Here is a 19,920-nt window from a genome sequence, read left to right on the forward strand (position 1 = left end):
GTATGCACCCAGGAAAAAGGATCTCACAGTTGTATGTAGTGACATATATGTAGTTTGATAATAAAATTTACTTTGAACTTTTGAACTTTTTTTTGAACTCAGGTAGTTATCATCTTGACAACTTTGTTTGCATCCTACCAGACACTTTCCTTGGAATCTCTCCACCCCTCTTCCCAGTCTGCAACTCACTCAGTCACTTTTCCAGTTCTGAGGAAGCGTCTGTTTCTTTCCTCTCAGACGCTGTTCAACCTGCTAAGTGCTACCATCGTCTCCTATTTTTGCAACAACTGAAAGTTAGGCACCCATGGCTTCTCATTACTGATTCTGGCCAGGCAACGTGGGCCATTGGGCAAAAGGTCACAACCACCTTATCTGTTATTTACTTACTATGACACAGATGGGTGCTGCTTGGCTTGCCAGGTTCATAGTGATGGCCAATACATCTACGAAAGGAAATGCTGACACTGGAGAGGGTTCAAAGGTGGTTCACAAAAACGGATCTGGGATTGAAAGGCTTGTCACATGAACAGTGTTTGATGGCTCTGGGCCTCTACTCACTGGAATTTAGAAGAATGAAAGGGGGATCTCATTCAAACCTATCAAATGTTGAAAGTGGATGTCGAGAGGATGTTTCCTATGGTTCAATTTAATAACCGAAAGCCTATACAGTGTAAGGGGTTTCTTCTCTTATGTTACTGTGTATGTTAATCAAAATGGCTTCTTTGTTATGTTATAATTATGTTAAATGCTGAGAAAGTTCTCTCGCTAGCAGCTTGTTTGGGCTATATTATTGATAAGAGAGCAAATAAACCAATAGGTGTCCATGTTATTCTTTTTTTGGGGTGATATTCTATCTCATATGGCTGGGAAACGGTGTTTTTGGCGGGCTTTTGGAGGAGAGACCGGGAGAAGACAGACGTGCTGGGAGTGCTCTGGTCCATCACCTTGGGTGTTCCTGAGCGGCGAGTCGAGGGGGTCGGAGTGGATCGCAGGGTGAAGAGAGAAGACCCGGGGTATTTGAGCTCCAGCTGTGTGTGCACGAAGAAATTGAACTTTGATAAGTCTGGCACCTTTTCCTTTTCCTTTTATATTGTATCTCTATTAATCTCATAGTCCCAGTAAGATTTATAAAGTGTAATCTGTAAAGTGTACATTGTGTGCTGTCTGATGATTAATGTTTGAGGTCGAATCCGATGGCATTGCACAGCAAGCAACGCAACCGGGAGACACGGTTGGGCGGCGGACGGGGTTTCCCCCAGATAAACACGAGCCGATATAGCTGAGTGTTACCCAGTACATAACCCGAAACTCTTACAGTTCACAGAAACATCTACAAAACAAGAAACTCCAGAGAAAGAACAATAGTAACACCAAGAGCCCCAAAGCCCCCTTCCCGTGCACAAGCAGCAACAGAATCCTCAACCATGCCCCTCCTCCCTTTGCACTCGCAGAAGCACCGACCCCTCCCAACCATGCAAGCAACAGCAAAAGCCACCCCTCTCCCCCAAAGAGACCTTGATCTGGAATCCATCAGAAAAACACAGTCCGTAATCCAAAACTTTGGTATCTTAGACAGCCTCCCACTCACTAGTGGTCTCCTGTACCAATGAAAGCAGGAGACCAGCAGCTCGCTGCTCTAATGCTGGGGGAGTCTAAGACCAGAGGACACAGCCTCAGAATAGAGGGACGTCCATTCAGAACAGAGATGGGGAGGAGCTTCTTTCGCCAGAGAGTGGTGAATCTGTGGGATTTGGTGCCCCAGGCAGCTGGGAGGCCGAGTCATTGGGTATATTTAATGCAGAGGTTAATAGATTCTTGGTTAGTCAGGGCATGAAGGGATATGGGGAGAAGGCAGGGGATTGGGGCTGAGAGGGAAAATGGATCAGCCATGATGAAATGGTGGAGCAGACTCAATGGGCCAAATGGCTTAATTCTGCTCCTATATCTAATGGTCTTAAAACAATCCCATCAGTCCCAGCCCATGAAACATATTCTCACTTACATGCCCATCAATTCATTGATTATTTCCCCGTTTGCCTGTAGCCTACCAGCACATGTCGATAGAAAACAGGAGCAGGTGTTGCCCATTCAAACATTGACAATGTTCCATCATCTAACAAGATTGTGGCTGATAATTTATCTCAATTCCACATTCCCGCTCTCTCAATACCCATTTCTGCAAGTCTGCGGGATAGCAAGGTAAGTAAAGCTTTTGGTCATGGTGGTCATAGTTGGGCACGTGGCCAAGTGGTTAAGGTGTACGTCTAGTTAACTCAAGGTCACTAGTTCGAGCCTCAGCTGTGGCAGCGTGTTTGTGCCCTTGAGCAAGGCACTTAACCACACATTGCTCTAGTGTCTGTGCAAGGAGTGGCGCCCCACACAGACTTCCATTTGTGCCTTGTAGGGCATGAAAATGCCCAACGCAGGCCTCTCATGGTCTGAGTTGACGTTCCCCTCATGGTGAGAACCTACAAACTCCACACACAGAGCAGACAAGGTCACGACTGAACCTGTTCTGGTGAGACTGTAGCACTAACAGCTGACCCACTGGGCAGGACATGCACACGTGATTCTGCTGTAAAGCATACTGGAACTAAGGAATGATGAGAAATTCAACTAATTTCTGTTGTCATTTATAACAAATAAATAGTCTTGAAAATGGATATCTTGTACCTTACTTTCTTGCTTGATGTTTTCAACCTGAAGCTGAACAGAACAGCTAGGTTCCAGGCTTGTCTTCTTTATCGACTGTGAAAGTAAGTGAAACATAATCCTCACCAAGAGCTGATAACACATTTGTAATAATTTCAGATGACTGCATATCTGAATATAGCATAACCATTACAACGATGAAAAGCATGATAGGACTTCTGCAATCTGTTTGTTTTAAATCCAAGAATGTACCACTTAACAATTCTCTGCCCTTTATACAAAGTAAAATGTGACATTGGGGTGGTACAGTAGCACAGTGGTCAGCACAACATTTTACAGTACAGGCAACCAGGGTTCAATTCCCACCACTGCCTGTAAGGAGTTTGTACATTCTCCCCATGACCGTGTGGGTTTCCTCTGGGTGCTCTGGTTTCCTCCCACAGTTCAAAGACGTACCGGTAGGTAGGTTAATTGGTTATTGTAGGTTGTACCACGATTAGGCTAGGATTAAATTGGGGATTGCTGGTTGGCAGCTCAAAAGACTATAAAGGCCCGTTCCAAACTATACCTCAATAAATACAATTAATTAAAAAGGTAAAGAGTGCAGATAAGATTTATGAGGATGTTGTCAGGACTGGACGGTCGAATTTGTAGGGAGAGTTTGGCCAGGCTAGGTCCTTGGAATGCAGGAGAATGAGGATCAACCTTGGGGAATAATTTAGGATTATGAGAGGCAGCGATAAGGTGAATAGTAACTTTCTCTTCCCCAAGGTAAAGGAGTCCACATTCTGGGCTCAGAGATTTAGGGTGAGAGGAAGAAGATTTAAAAGGGACCTGTGGAGCATCTTTTTCACGGATGGAACAAGCTGCCTGAGAACGTTGTTCAGGCAAGTATAATAACATCGTTTAAAATGCAATTGAATTATGACATGAAGGGGAAGGGCTTAGAGCAATGTTGTCTAAAAGCATGAGATTGGGACTGGCTGGATGGGCACCCTGGTCAGCAAGGATGGGTTAGTTGTATTTATACATATTATATTCCTCAATGGCTCCAGAGCAGGGGTTCACAATCTTTTTAATGCCACGGACCCCAGGTTGGGAACCCCTGCTCTAGAAGATCATTGTTGTTCGTTTACGCACCTAGTGATGCATTGGGTGGCAATTGTGTCATTTCTGTAGGATTTGACTTTTTTTACAAGGTCAAGTTGCACGCATGGAAAGTGTGCAAGCAGCTGTCCAGATCTGAAGTCGGGATCATTTGCCTCGAAGTCCAGTGCCTATGCCACTGCACTATCGGCCGGTCATAGAGTCAAGAAATATCCAGCATGGAAATACGTCCTTTGGCCCCTCTTGTACATTCTTACCAAGATATCTATCCTAGTCCAGTTACTTGCATAATTCTAAAGCTTTCCTGTCAACCTGCCCAAATGTCTTCTAAACTTTGTAATTCTACCCTGAATACTATAAAATTACCTTGATATATTTTGGTTTGTTCCTTTTCTTTATACTGTATTCATTGTTCATATATTCAAACTTATTTCTCTTAGAGAAAAGAAAGTTTTATTAGTCAACAAATAAGGAAATAAAAAGTTTTCAGTTAGATTTCTTTAATTCATTAATAAAATTTAACAATATACAACAGAGTGGAGTAAACCCAACGACACATCCTATGAGAGAGGGCTCTGAACTCCACAGGAAATTGCAGAGACTGAAGATTTTAATAATGCAAAGGAGGGCGTACAGAGATAAACTTATGAATGTTCCTCTGCTCGTGAAATGATTGAAACATGAAATGAGCTTCTTAGTGGAGATGAAAGCTCCAAAATTAATTTGAAAATTTGATGCATAAGAGGTGTAGATAATCTTACTGTAGTCAATTAAGGTGGGAAGAACAGTATTTTTCCTATCTATTTAATAATTAACTTTAACAAGCAATTTAATAAACTCCCATGTTATTTCTAACCAATGCCTATTCTTATTCCCTGAAGACATAGAGAATATGTTCATTTTTTAAACCATGTCAACCATATTATCATTACCATAGTCATTGATTTTAGAGAATACTTAATGTAAATGCTTATTTAACTAGTTTCAAAAATGTTTTATTAATCAAGATTGTCAAATAACAATTATTGTCAATAACATCTTAGTCCCTCTTTCTTTTGTTTTGAATATTTTTTAAAAATATTAATCAGGTTTAGGTGCACAATTCCATTAGCTTAAGACTTTTGTACAACCTCACACATAAGGACAACCAGGAGCTTGGTGAGACTGTGTCCCTCCAATTTGATTATTGTGGATAGACCAGATTATCCAATTGAAATCTGCCCATGGAGTTAGCTGCATGCTGATCACAGATGTACTGGGGTGGAAGCCATTGCCCCCCTCACCACACCTGGAGCACACCAATATAATGTTTGATCTTCTCAGGTGATTGGAAGGGAAATCCGTGGTTGTGGTTCTTGAGAATTCCTTTTTGCACTGATGAAAGGCCTCATAACCACGACAACCAAATAAGGACAGGATTGAGAAAATGTCAATGTGGGTTTTCAAATCAGAAAAGAAAAATGCACAAATTTAACAATTACAAAATCTCTTAAAAGGTTCACTGTATGAAGAAATGAGCTATATCAGGCAATTGTTTATTTTGACCAAAACATTGATGGATTACTACTAACAAGGAACAACATTAAAATTGTACTTATCAATGATTTAAACACTTGTTACGATGCTTAACAGATGATCTATGTGTAAAATACATCTACATGAAATTCACAAGGGTAAGAGCAACATTAAGCTAACAGGGATGCTATACAAAGTGAACCAAGAAGAAGATGTATTGCTCCTTCATATATTCCTGTATAATAATAAAGATGTGCATCATTCTTTTAAAATGTTCTTCAAACTACATACTTGGATATATTTTCAAATATACTGTATATAATTTACTTACAGGGAGATGATATGCACTATCCAGATAAACAACCAGCACTGCCGATGATTTGTCTGGGAGAGTTGGCTTCATAGCATTTTCCTATTGAAAGCAAAATTTTTCTATTTGACATGAACCTAGAGTCATATCCTACTAACATGCAATATTATGGATGTGTACATTAGCATTATACAATTCACAAATAATGATGAGTTAGAAGGAAATAGAGTAGTGAAGTGTTGCCAAGGCAACAACCATTCCCACAATGTCAGTGGAAGAAAAGAGCTTGTCATTGACTTGAGGAGGAAGGGGTGGAGGTGGTGTATGTGCTTCTGTCAACATCAATGGTACTGTATTGAGATTGAGAACTTCAAGTTCCTAGGGGTGAACATCACCAATCTATAGTCCTTGTCCAACCATGTTGTGTCACAGCTAAGAAAGTTCACCAATGCCTCTACTTCCTCAGGAAGCTAAAGAAATTTGACATGTCTCCTTTGACCCTCACCATTTTTTATTGATATACCATAGAATGCATCCTATCCAAATGCAACAACTGTTCTATTTGAGACAGCATGAAATGGCAAAGAGTTATGGACACACCATGGAAAGCAGGCTCCCCTGCAGGCCAGCACAAACAAAGGCTTTACCTACCCTGTCAATCTCTCTCCTGCAAATGTCCAGACGTATGTACTGTCACATGTACTGTCAACAGCTTCAATCCTGTTGTTATAAAACTACTGGGTAGTTCTCCAGTACGCTAAGGTGAATTCTTCACCACAATCTACAGTACTGTCCGGAAGTCTTAGGCACATATATGTACATAGCTAGGGTGGCCAAGACTTTTGCACAGTAATTGTAATTTTACGTATTACACTGTACTGCTGCCACAAAATAAAAACAAATTTCATGACAGATGTGAGTGATGAAAAAAAGACCTGATTCTGATATGGGTCTCTGTTATGGAGGACAGGGGCAGGGAGAGGGGAGGAAGTGGGAAGCACCAGAGAGACATTCTGTTATGATCAATGAATCACTTGTTTGGAATCAAATAACCTGCCTGTTGTCTCAGTGCTGGGTGTGTCTGCCACCACACGCTACAGCACTCCTCTGCTACCTGTCCCACACCCCTCCTGCAGTGCTCCACCCTCACCATTCCCAACATCCTTGCTCCCACCAAATTTACAAACTCACTCTCCGCTCCATGTTGACAAATACAGGTACAAATATATACAGTGTCTATAGAAAGTATTCACCCCCCCCCCTTGGAAGTTTTCATGTTTTATTGTTTTACAACATTGAATCAATTTGATTTAATTTGGCTTTTTTGACAGTGATCAACAGAAAAGGACTCTTTCTGTCAAAAGAGATCTCTACAAAGTGATCTAAATTAATCACAAATATAAAACACAAAATAATTGGTTAGACCATAAGACCATAGACTTACGGTCAAATGTAATTGATTGCATAAGTATTCACCCCCTTCAAGTTGATATTTAGTAGATGCGCCTTTGGCAGCAATTACAGCCTCGAGTCTGTGTGGATAGGTCTCTATCAGCTTTGCACACCTGGACACCTCAATTTTCCCCCATTCTTCTTTACAAAACTGCTCAAGCTCTGTCACATGGCATGGGGATCATGATTGAACAGCCCTTTTCAAGTCCAGCCACAAATTCTCAATTGGATTGATGTCTCGATTCTGACTTGGCCACTCCAGGATATTAACCTTGTTGTTTTTAAGGTTTGGCTTTATGCTTGGGGTCATTGTCTTGCTGGAAAACAAATCTTCTCCCAAGCTGCAGTTCTCTTGCAGACTGCATCAGGTTTTCCTCCAGGATTTCCCTGTATTTTGCTGCATTCATTTTACCTTCTGCCTTCAGAAGCCTTCCAGGGCCTGCTGCAGTGAAGCATCCACACAGCATGATGCAGCCACCACCATGCTTCACAGTAGGGATGTTTGTTTTAGATGATGTGTGGTGTTTGGCTTAAACTAAACATAGTGTTTAGTTTAATGGCCAAGATGCCCAATTTTGGTTTCATCAGACCATAGCACCTTCATCCAGCTGACTTCAGATTTTCCCACATACCTTCTGGCAGACTCTAGCCGAGATTTCATTTGAGTGTTTTTCAACAGTGGCTTTCTCTTTGCCACTCTCCCATAAAGCTGTGACTGGTGAAGCAGCCAGGCAACGGCTGCATGTGCAGACTCTCCCATCTCAGCCACTGAAGCTTGTAACTCCTCCAGAGTTATTATAGGTCTCTTGGTGGATTCTCTCACTAGTCCCCTTCTTGCACAGTCGCTCAGATTTGAGGACAGCCTGCTCTAGGCAGATTTACGGCTGTGCCATATTCTTTCCATTTCCAGATGATTGACTTAACCGTACTCCAAGGGATACTCAATGTCTTTGAAATTTTCTTATGTCCATCTCCTGAGTTGTGCTTTTTAATAACCTTTTTGTAGAGTTGCTTGGAGTGTTCTTTTGCCTTCATGATGTAGTTTTTGCCAGGATACTGACTCACTAGCAGTTGGACCTTCCAGATACAAGTGTATTTTCACTACAGTCAATTGAAACACCTTGACTGCACACAGCTCTCCAAGAACACATCTCCATTTAACTAACGATGTGACTTCTAAAACCAACTGGATGCACCAGTGATGATATGATGTGTTATATTAAAGGGGGGTGAATAGTTATGCAATCAATTATTGTAGGTTTTTATATCTGTAATTAGTTTAGTTCAGTTTGTAGAGATCTGTTTTTACTTTGACATGTAAGAGTTTTTCTGTTGATGAACATCAAAAAAATCCAAATTAAATCTACTGTGATTCAATGTTGTAAAACAATAAAACTTGAAAACTTCCAAGGGGGAATGAATACTTTTTATAGGCACTGTGTATATATAGATATATATCTCAGACTTTTGCACAGTACTGTACCTCACTGTGAATCTGCACCTTATTGTCTGCCTGTACTCTCTCCAACTGTAACACTTCATTCTGTTTCTCTTACTATTTTACCTTGTACAGTACTACCTCAACACACTTTCATAACAAATTGCATGAACGATATCCAAGACAGGTTTTTCATTTCACTTTGGTACTGGTGGAAACATAAATCAATTTACCAATTACCAATAATTTAAATTTGCATTTTAATGACTTAATTTTGTAATTTGCTTTAGATCAGTGATTGATGTTTTGATATTACAGTGAGAGTTCTTCACCATTACCACATGAAACAATATCATTAATACACTGTAAAGGAAATTTGTTATTCATTCATACCACAGACTCATTCTCCAGATCAGTGTGCAAGGAGAGCCATTCCAGTTTTAGATGTACTTTTCCACGCTCCACATCGCTCAGAGGAAACCACTGTTCAAAACACAGGGAACATTTACGTGAGTTTAAGCCCATGGCAATAGAAAAAAGTCTCATATTAAATCAAGAAAAAACTAATTATTTATTGATTGAGATACAGCATGGAACAGGCCCTTCAGGCCCTACGAGCTGCGCCACCCCACAGCCCGATTTAACCCTAGCTTAATCACGGGATAATTTACAATGACCAATTAATCAACCGACCAGTACATCTTTGGACCATGGGAGGGAACTGGAGCGTCTGGGGGAAGCCCAAGTGGTCGCAGGGAGAAGCTGCAAACTCCTTACAGATACCTGTGGGAATTGAACCTGGGTTGCAGGCACTGTAAAGCATTGTGCTAACTACTAGGCTACCATGCCACCTTAATAACAGGGTTTGCTCTGGATGAAGGACAGGGAATTGTTGAATGGTACATAATTTGATTTAAAACTTCTGGAGGAACGCTGTGGGCACAGTGGTATCTATTGGGGTGGGGGCAGTAAGGAATTGCTGATGCTTTGGGTCAGAACCTGCATCCACATTACATCATCTGCAGTCCCTTGATAAAACCAAGAGATTGCTTATACTGAATCTCTGTTAAAGGTAGGGCAGTCTTCATTGATGGGATCAAAAAAAAAGAACAGACAGTTATCTTGGGTACAGCACTGGTCTGTTTTTCCAAAATTGTACTTTCAATATATAGAATAAAAACTTCTTCTACTCCTCCTAAATGAAAATGTAAAAGCTTATTTGTCCCTGTTTGGACATAAAAATGAGATTCTTATCTCTTGCAAAATGTTAAACAATATAGAGCCTTGTATAATTCTATTTATCAACTCAAGAACATCGCTTGAGATTTATCAGCACTGCTTTCAAAACCCTAATATCAGAATTAGATTTATTATGACCGACTTATTGGACATGGAGCTTTTTGGTTTGTGGCAGCAGTCCAACACAAAGAAAGAAAATTACTATAAATTATGACAATAAATAAATCATGCAAAGAAAACAAATAGTATCCATGAGTTCATGGACCATTCAAAAATCTGATGGTCTGCTTCAGAATCAATTAGAACCCAAAGGAGTGGCTTCTCTCTGCTTTGGATCATCCAGCTGCTGTTTTCTCTAACTAAAGCAGAGGTTTCCAACCTTTTTTGTGCCATGGACTCCTAATACCATGGACCAAAGGGTCCGTCGACCTCACATCGGGAATCTCTGAACCAAAACATCAAGGTTGCATTTACTCAGGCCTTACCTCTTCCACAAGCCTGTCTTTCATGACTTCACTGAGATCTATAACAAGGCTGTAAACCAGAAAATAAAAGAAATCATTATTGCAAACATGAGAAAACCTGCAGATGCTTAATATTCAGAGCAACACACACAAAATGCTGGAGGAACTCAGCAGGTCAAGCGGTATCTATGGAAAAGAGTAAACAGTTGATATTTCGGGCCAAGACACTTCTTCAGGGCTGAGAAGGGGGAAGAGACCATAATAAAAAAGTGGGGGAAGGGCAAGAAGGATAGCTAGAAGGTGATAGGTGAAGCCAGGTGGGTGGCAAAGGTCGAGGGTTGGAGAAGAAAAAACTGATACGAGAGGAGAGTGGACAATAGGGGAAAGGGACGAAGGGGATGATGGGGGGGGGGGAAGTGATAAATTATTATCACCAAGAGTAAATACATTGATTGGTATGTCCATGGCTGGAATAATAACAGGCCAAAGCATTTTTAAGAGTACACTAATAACGTCTCATAATGTGTGGATAATTGCAGCAGTTAATACAATACTCATACAGATTCTATAATACTACCTAAAGCTTCCGGAATACTACCTATTGTTAGAATTAGTTGTTTTCTTTATACCTTCATAAGATATTAGTTGAATTAATACAAGACTATAATCTTAGCTTTTTACTGATTTAATTTGTATCTTTAACAAACTCACGTATTTTTCAGAGTATGTGGTGTTTCGTCCCCACTTACTGGCAAGAAGTGGTATAGCAATTGCACGTGCCTTTTCATTTGTTAATTGGCTAAGTATTAGCACATTACACATGTGTTATGTGTTTTAATTCTGTTGCTTACAAAGGGGTTTATCTCTATCTTAAGAATTTCTGTTATCTGAAGTATAAAGGCGATAGATTTTAAAAAGGCACCATCTTTTTATTAAATCTCTTTATTTTCTCATCTCTCATCTTCCTTTGTTAAAACTTTAAAATAAATGTTTGTGAATAATCAATGAATCAAAGTTTCTCTCTCATTCCTGAACTCCTAGAAGAACCCAGGGAATGAAAATAACCGGAGATCTGACAATATCAACCCATTTACTATCAGTGTGATCAGATAACGTAAAAAATTTAAATACCAACATTGGATAACATCATTCTGTGTCGATGGACATCAGGATAAAATTACAGCGTGAACTTGCATGCAATTTCCCTCATACCCGAATAGCATATTGACATTCACATTCAAAGTTCATGTATGAAGAGTAGGAGGAAGATTTCCTCAAAAGCGGTGCAGTATTCTTCAGGATTCTCAGAGAGAGACGATTGGTGGAGATAGTGGGGAGGAGGCACTGCTGATACAACACTACCAAGACACTGCCAAAACACCTGGGAAATTTTCCACTGGGGCCATAAATTAAAATTCCTCTGCAAATTACAAAGACACTTTTCTCAGGAGATGCAGAAGATCATAGTGTTATTATGAAAGACTATAGCTACACCTGACCTTCCCAGAAAGTCATCTTTATCTGGGTCTTCATCAAAAAGTTCCAGTTCCAAATCTTGTCCAAAAGCCTCGTGGACAACAGCCTGTAAATAAAGAGAAAAAAAATATGGACCATATCCTACTTCTAACAAAATTTATGTTTGGAATTCTAAAAGTTAAAATTAATATTAAGGTTGTCAAAATATGAGACCATTTTGCTGGGAAGAGCGATGGTAAATGAAGGACAGTTGTAAAATTTAGTCAAAGAAACTTACCTCATAAATTTCATACCATTCAGGATTTAAATTTTCTTTAACTGTTTTGCTGCGGAATGTCTGGGTCCCAATTCGAATAACAGCATATGGATCAGACTTCCCTGGGACCATACCCATTAGATATGTGTCTTTCCTTATTAAATTAGCAGCTTTGTTTAGATATATTCTCACAACACCCTGTAAAACAATAAGGTGACATCAAAATACAAGTCATTTCTCTCCATGTCAAAATTACTCCACATTGTGACCGCAGGAACCACGTATCTGTTCTCTCCCTGCTTTGAATTCTGTGTTGCGCATTTACTATGTTTGTTATGTAAACGACTCACGAGTGGGGCTGTGGTATAAGCAAAGGGAATAAGTTTCGTATTCTTGCTGATTTTGCTGCAGTTTGTAGCTTGGGACCGGTGAAGGTCGTACCTTTTACTGACCACTAAGATAATGCTGAATAATGCTTAGCTTACATGGGTACTCTTCAGTTTCTTTGCTTCAATATTGTATGTTTGCTAATTGCTAATAAAGGATCAAATAAAGGATTCAGCTTTTGGAGAAATCATTGGAGCTTGGCTGGGTCATGCAACTACAACAACTCCGTAGCCGTCAAAGGCTAGTGGTAATTGCTTTGTTTTGCTACAGTGACAAATGCTCTCAAATCCAATTTCTGCCTATCCCTGATACCAAGAATAGACCAAGTAGACTCTTAAAAACATCAATAATTATTCCCTGAATTTGAAAACCACGATTAAAATTCAGATTCTATTCTTGTAAACTTCTATTCTTGTTACTGTAATGAACTCTAGAGTTTGCACTGGAATTTAAACAATATAGATTACACATCTGATGAATCAGTTAGAAGCAATAACAAAATAACTACTCTTGGGGTGGCAGCACTTAAATGACTGCACAAGAAATCTTCAATAATCTGCTACCACATCAATCTGGTTCAGTAAACACTCGATGAGCCGAACGGCCGGTTTCTGTGCTGTATGGGGCCACGGGAGGCAGACAAGTGGGTCACAGTTAGGAGGGGGAAGGGGAAGAGTCAGGTAATAGGGAGTACCCCGGTGGCTCTGCCCCTTAACAATAGGTACTCCTGTTTGAGTACTGTTGGGGGGGACAGCTTGCCCAGGTGAAGCAACAGTGGCCGTGCCTCCGGCACAGAGTCTGGCCCTGTAGCTCAGAAGGGTAGGGCAAGGAAGAGGGTGGCAGTTGTGATAGGGGACTCGATAGTAAGGGGGTCAGATAGGCGATTCTGTGGACGCAGTCCAGAGACCCGGATGGTAGTTTGCCTCCCTGGTGCCAGGGTCCAGGATACTTCTGATCGTGTTCAAGATATCCTGAAGTGGGAGGGTGAGGAGCCAGAGGTTGTGGTACATTTAGGTACCAATGTCATAGGTAGGAAAAGGGAAGAGGTCCTGAAAGGAGAATATAGGGAGCTAGGAAGGGAGTTGAGAAAAAGGACTGCAAAGGTAGTAATCTCGGGATTACTGTCTGTGCCACGCGACAGTGAGAGTAGGAATGTGATGAGGTGGAGGATAAATGCGTGGCTGAGGGATTGGAGCAGGGGGCAGGGATTCAAGTTTTTGGATCATTGGGACCTCTTTTGGCGCAGGCGTGACCTGTACAAAAAGGACGGGTTACACTTGAATCCTAGGGGGACCAATATCCTGGCAGGGAGATTAGCGAGGGCTACTGAGGTGACTTTAAACTAGAATGGTTGGGGGGTGGGAATCAAATTAAGGAGGCTAGGCGAGAGGAGGTTAGTTCACAACAGGGGGTTGGGAACCAGTGCAGAGAGACAGAGGGGTGTAAAGTGAGGGTAGAAGCAAAAAGTAGTAAGGAGAAAAGTAAAAGTGGCAGGCCGACAATCCAGGGCAAGCATCAAAAAGGGCCACTTTTCAACATAATTGTATAAGGGCTAAGAGAGTTGTAAAAGAGCGCCTGAAGGCTTTGTGTGTCAATGCAAGGAGCATTCGTAACAAGGTGGATGAATTGAAAGTGCAGATTGTTATTAATGATTATGATATAGTTGGGATCACAGAGACATGGCTCCAGGGTGACCAAAGATGGGAGCTCAACGTTCAGGGATATTCAATATTCAGGAGGGATAGACATGAAAGAAAAGGAGGTGGGGTGGCGTTGCTGGTTAAAGATGAGATTAACGCAATAGAAAGGAAGGACATAAGCCGGGAAGATGTGGAATCGATATGGGTAGAGCTGCATAACACTAAGGGGCAGAAAACGCTAGTGGGAGTTGTGTACAGGCCACCTAACAGTAGTAGTGAGGTCGGAGATGGTATTAAACAGGAAATTAGAAATGTGTGCAATAAAGGAACAGCAGTTATAATGGGTGACTTCAATCTACATGTAGCTTGGGTGAACCAAATTGGTAAAGGTGCTGAGGAAGAGGATTTCTTGGAATGTATGTGGGATGGTTTTTTGAACCAACATGTCGAGGAACCAACTAGAGAGCAGGCTATTCTGGACTGGGTTTTGAGCAATGAGGAAGGGTTAATTAGCAATCTTGTCGTGAGAGGCCCCTTGGGTAAGAGTGACCATAATATGGTGGAATTCTTCATTAAGATGGAGAGTGACATAGTTAATTCAGAAACAAAGGTCCTGAACTTAAAGAAGGGTAACTTTGAAGGTATGAGATGAGAATTAGCTAAGATAGACTAGCAAATGACATTTAAAGGATTGACGGTGGATATGCATTGGCAAGCATTTAAAGATTGCATGGATGAACTACAATTGTTCATCCCAGTTTGGCAAAAGAATAAATCAAGGAAGGTAGTGCACCCATGGCTAACAAGAGCAATTAGGGATAGTATCAATTCCAAAGAAGAAGCATATAAATTAGCCAGAAAAAGTGGCTCACCTGAGGACTGGGAGAAACTCAGAGTTCAGCAGAGGAGGACAAAGGGCTTAATTAGGAAGGGGAAAAAAGATTATGAGAGAAAACTGGCAGGGAACATAAAAACTGACTAAAAGCTTTTATAGATATGTAAAAAGGAAAAGACTGGTAAAGACAAATGTAGGTCCCCTACAGACAGAAACAGGTGAATTGATTATGGGAAGCAAGGACATGGCAGACCAATTGAATAATTACTTTGGTTCTGTCTTCACTAAGGAGGACATAAATAATCTTCCAGAAATAGTAGGGGACAGGGGGTCCAGTGAGATGGAGGAACTGAGCGAAATACATGTTAGTAGGGAAGTGGTGTTAGGTAAATTGAAGGGATTAAAGGCAGATAAATCCCCAGGGCCAGATGGTCTGCATCCCAAAGTGCTTAAGGAAGTAGCCCAAGAAATAGTGGATGCATTAGTGATAATTTTTCAAAACTCGTTAGATTCTGGACTAGTTCCTGAGGATTGGAGGGTGGCTAATGTAACCCCACTTTTTAAAAAAGGAGGGAGAGAGAAACCGGGGAATTATAGACCGGTTAGCCTAATGTCGGTGGTGGGGAAATTGCTGGAGTCAGTTACCAAAGATATGATAACAGCACATTTGGAAAGCGGTGAAATGATCGGACAAAGTCAGCATGGATTTGTGAAAGGAAAATCATGTCTGACGAATCTCATAGAATTTTTTGAGGATGTAACTAGTAGAGTGGATAGGGGAGAACCAGTGGATGTGGTATATTTGGAGTTTCAAAAGGCTTTTGACAAGGTCCCACACAGGAGATTAGTGTGCAAACTTAAAGCACACGGTATTGGGGGTAAGGTATTGATGTGGATAGAGAATTGGTTAGCAGACAGGAAGCAAAGAGTGGGAATAAACGGGACCTTTTCAGAATGGCAGGCAGTGACTAGTGGGGTACCGCAAGGCTCAGTGCTGGGACCCCAGTTGTTTACAATATATATTAATGACTTGGGTGAGGGAATTAAATGCAGCATCTCCAAGTTTGCGGATGACACGAAGCTGGGCGGCAGTGTTAGCTGTGAGGAGGATGCTAAGAGGATGCAGGGTGACTTGGATAGGTTGGGTGAGTGGGCAAATTCATGGCAGATGCAATTTAATGTGGATAAATGTGAAGTTATCCACTTTGGTGGGAAAAATAGGAAAACAATTATTATCTGAATGGTGGCTGATTAGGAAAAGGGGAGGTGCAACGAGACCTGGGTGTCATTATACACCAGTCATTGAAAGTGGGCATGCAGGTACAGCAGGCGGTGAAAAAGGCGAATAGTATGCTAGCATTTATAGCGAGAGGATTCGAGTACAGGAGCAGGGAGGTACTACTGCAGTTGTACAAGGCCTTGGTGAGACCACACCTGGAGTATTGTGTGCAGTTTTGGTCCCCTAATCTGAGGAAAGACATTCTTGCCATAGAGGGAGTACGAAGAAGGTTCACCAGATTGATTCCTGGGATGGCAGGATTTTTATTTTCTTTTGGAAAATAGAGAATTAACACAGGTAAAGGGAAAGATTTGGGAAAGGGATAAAAAATGATAAAATTAAGTAAATAAGTACATAGGGATTGGATAATTATGTCTGGGGCCAGGAGCAAGCATGAACAAATTAGGATATAAACACCTATAATGGTTGTTACATCGGCTTACATACAACATTTTGGACCAGTAGAAATGGTCCAGAAGAGATATATGGAAACTATTATTACTATTTTTCTTAACAACTAATACCATTACTTAGCCTAATAGATTAGAATTACCACTGTACATAATTATCTATTTAAGTGTCTAATTTCCTTTTATATCATCTCAATGTGTACTTAAGAATGTATAAATAATTATAGTTTTATACATATAAAAAAATGGAAAAGGTTATACGTGTGAAAAAAGTACATGATACTTGTGAATTCCTTATCCAAATAAAAATAAAATTAAAAAAAAAAGAAAGACTGGATTGGCTAGGCTTATGCCCTCTGGAATTTAGAAGATTGAGGGGGGGATCTTATTGAAACATATAAAATTCTAAAGGAATTGGACGGGCTAGATGCAGGAAGATTGTTCCCGATGTTGGGGAAGTCCAGAACGAGGGGTCACAGTTTGAGGATAAAGGGGAAGCCTTTTAGGACCGAGATGAGAAAAAACTTTTTCACACAGAGAGTGGTGAATCTGTGGAATTCTCTGCCACAGGAAATAGTTGAGGCCAGTTCATTGGCTATATTTAAGAGTTAGTTAGATATGGCCCTTGTGGCTATGGGGATCAGGGGGTATGGAGGGAAGGCTGGTGCAGGGTTCTGAGTTGGATGATCAGCCATGATCATAATAAATGGCGGTGCAGGCTCGAAGGGCCGAATGACCTACTCCTGCACCTATTTTCTATGTTTCTATGACTCTGTGACTCTATCTAACATCTGGAAGGTTCACAGCCTGTTTCCCCACACTCCCTTTAAAGACAAGCATTAGACACAAAACGCTGGAGGAACTAAGCAAGTCAGACAGCATCTATGGAGGGAAACAAATGGTCGATGTTTCAGGCTGAAACCCTTCATCAGGATTTCTTATGATGAGTCTCAGTTTGAAATGCTGACTGCTCATTTCTCTCCATTGATGCTGTCTGACCTGCTGAGCTCCTCCAGGATTTTGTGTGCATTGCTCAAGATTTCCAGCACCTACAGAATCTCTTGTCTCCCTCCAAGCTCACTAGGATTCCAGTCCCATGTTCCTTTTAAATTCATTGGGACCCTGTTGCTTTTCAACAAACCAGAGCCATACTTCCCACAGTCTCATTAAACTTATCTGGCTCACTGGAAGTTTTATTAAACTAAAGTACACTTTCATGAGCTTCATTTCTGAATGTTATTTGCTTACTTTTTATTATTTGCATGATTTATTCTTTGTTTTTGCACACTGGGTGCTTGATGGTCTTTATTTTTAAATGGGTTCTGTTGGGTTTCTCTGTTCTGTGGCTGCTTGTAAGGAGACAAATCTCAAGGCTGCATATAGTATATATATCTTCACAATAAATGTACTTTGAACATTGAATTTTGATGTGTCATCTCAAAGTAAAGTGACACTAAAGTGCCTTCATGTATTAATGCAAGAAATATCCAAATCTGCCAGAGTTCCAGGAGTGCTGGATTAATGGAGTTTTACTGTATTTCAAAGCTTAAATTTTATTTTTGAAGTATAGAACATTTGTAACTATTTAAATATTTATAAATGCAGAAGAGTTCAAAATATTACAGTTTTATTTGATTAGAATTTTTTTGTACAATTTAGCTAAGGGAAAGCAAGTTGCAAATCTTTGCAATGTTTTTTGAGTTTCATTACTCTGAGCCATCCATGAGCTGAACTTGTAAGTATCTCAGAAGTGACCCAAGAAGTGGACTGCTGTTATTTCCAGTTGGGAAACAACAACAGAAAGAAATAAATCAATTCTATTATGGGATGTTTGAAACCATAATACATTTAGTTCATAGACCAACATTTACATTAAGCTTAGAACTAGGTTTTGAATTACATTAAGCTAAGTTTGGTACATGGAGTTAGGAAAATAGAGGGCTATGGGTAACTCTAGGTATTTTCGAAAGTAAGTACATGTTTGGCACAGCATTGTGGGCCGAAGGGCCTGTATTGTGCTGTAGTTTTTCTATGTTTCTATTAATCTCAGTTTGGTTCCTTAAGATTGTCATAGCCAGGGAGGGTTGTGGGGTTAAGCTCCCACTACCTATTAAATGCTCCCATTGGCGTGCATCTCAAATAGCCTCTGACAACCAAGTCCAGCTCCTAGCCTTCATGGGTGGCTTAGCTACTGAGCCTTACAGAAGTTTCTATGGGGGGGGGGAGGCAGTTTACTGGCACCTTAAAACCAGTCGCTTTGGGCAGATGGGGCTCATCAGCTGTGGTTGGCACCTCATCTGGAAGGAGGAAAACTCTGACCCCGAATCTTTGCTGCCTTGCGGTTATACCCACTCGTGGGGAACACTTTGGGAGTAAACCCAAGGAAAAGTCCTGAGCTGGAGTCCCTCAGGGAGTCCTACGTTGAGTTCACAGCTGACTGGCAGCTCCTGAAATGCTGCTGGTGCCAAACCGCTGTTCCTTTGGATTCATCTGCTGCGTGGAGAGGGGGAGCCTGCTGCATGGGCAACAGCTTTCCCTCCATATCATACTGCCCTGGCTTGTGTATCACGTAGACAACTAGGACATAACATAACATCCATGGTTGATCCCAACCAATGGACGGCTTCAACATTAATCTCAGAATACAACCTACAGGCCTAAACAGAAATGCTTTCTAAAATAGTCTGTTCTCCATATAGGAACGGGGGCGGTGGGGGGGGGGGGGGGGCTAAAGCCACCTGATCCAGTAAAAATATTAAAAACAATAAGAAGTTTTTAAAAGAAACCTTTCAAATATGCAGACAGTCAAAGTAGTAAAACCAACTCCACTTACAAACTGCACTTGGCAATTAACTACTTACATGCGGTAAGGGGAATCTTAGCTGAGAAACACTGACTTGATCAATCAAAGGACAGGTGTACCTATTAGGTAGTACCAGGTAAGAAGCAATAGTGTCGAGAATCTTTGTGTCTGATAACCCACTGAAAAGAAAAGAAATAGTATAATAGCAAAGCATACAATAACAATGTACTTTACTTATATTATTAAGTATGCTTAAAATGTTTCTTTTTATTGTTATTGTTAGTTATTATAAATAATATCTAAATTACCAAAATCTTAAGAATACAATACTTCCAAGCAGAAAATTCTGGAAATTAAAGGTTTTGATATTTAGAAAAAAAACAAAACAGCATAAATATCATTAGAATGTTTGATAAAATGACTAGCCTTTCATATTATCCTTAATATTATCAGTATATGGAAACACCAAGGCCCTTGAACAGAAACATAGAAAACCTACAGCACAATACAGGCCCTTCGGCCCACAAAGTTGTGCCGAACATGTCCCTACCTCAGAAATTACTAGGGTTACACATAGCCCTCTATTTTTCTAAGCTCCATGTACCTATCCAAAGTCCCTTAAAAGACCCTATCGTATCCGCCTCCACCACCATTACC

The 19,920-nt window shown here is 40.7% G+C and overlaps 1 protein-coding gene across 2 annotated transcripts in view; it reads right to left on the minus strand.

The window, feature by feature from the left end:
* The window catches only part of LOC134348681 (extended synaptotagmin-3-like), a 118,138-nt gene that overhangs the window by 23,397 nt on the left and 74,821 nt on the right, over positions 1–19,920 (minus strand). For both annotated transcript variants that reach the window (XM_063052457.1, XM_063052458.1), the window contains exons 8-15: positions 19,322–19,442; positions 11,931–12,107; positions 11,677–11,759; positions 10,199–10,247; positions 8,868–8,957; positions 5,606–5,686; positions 4,126–4,194; positions 2,674–2,748 (exon numbers count right to left, since the gene is read on the minus strand). In XM_063052457.1, coding sequence (XP_062908527.1) covers positions 2,674–2,748; positions 4,126–4,194; positions 5,606–5,686; positions 8,868–8,957; positions 10,199–10,247; positions 11,677–11,759; positions 11,931–12,107; positions 19,322–19,442 — 745 coding nt within the window. The remainder of the gene's footprint in view (positions 1–2,673; positions 2,749–4,125; positions 4,195–5,605; positions 5,687–8,867; positions 8,958–10,198; positions 10,248–11,676; positions 11,760–11,930; positions 12,108–19,321; positions 19,443–19,920) is intronic.

The sequence above is a fragment of the Mobula hypostoma genome, chromosome 6 (genome assembly GCF_963921235.1).
Source record: "Mobula hypostoma chromosome 6, sMobHyp1.1, whole genome shotgun sequence".
NCBI lineage: Eukaryota > Metazoa > Chordata > Chondrichthyes > Myliobatiformes > Myliobatidae > Mobula > Mobula hypostoma.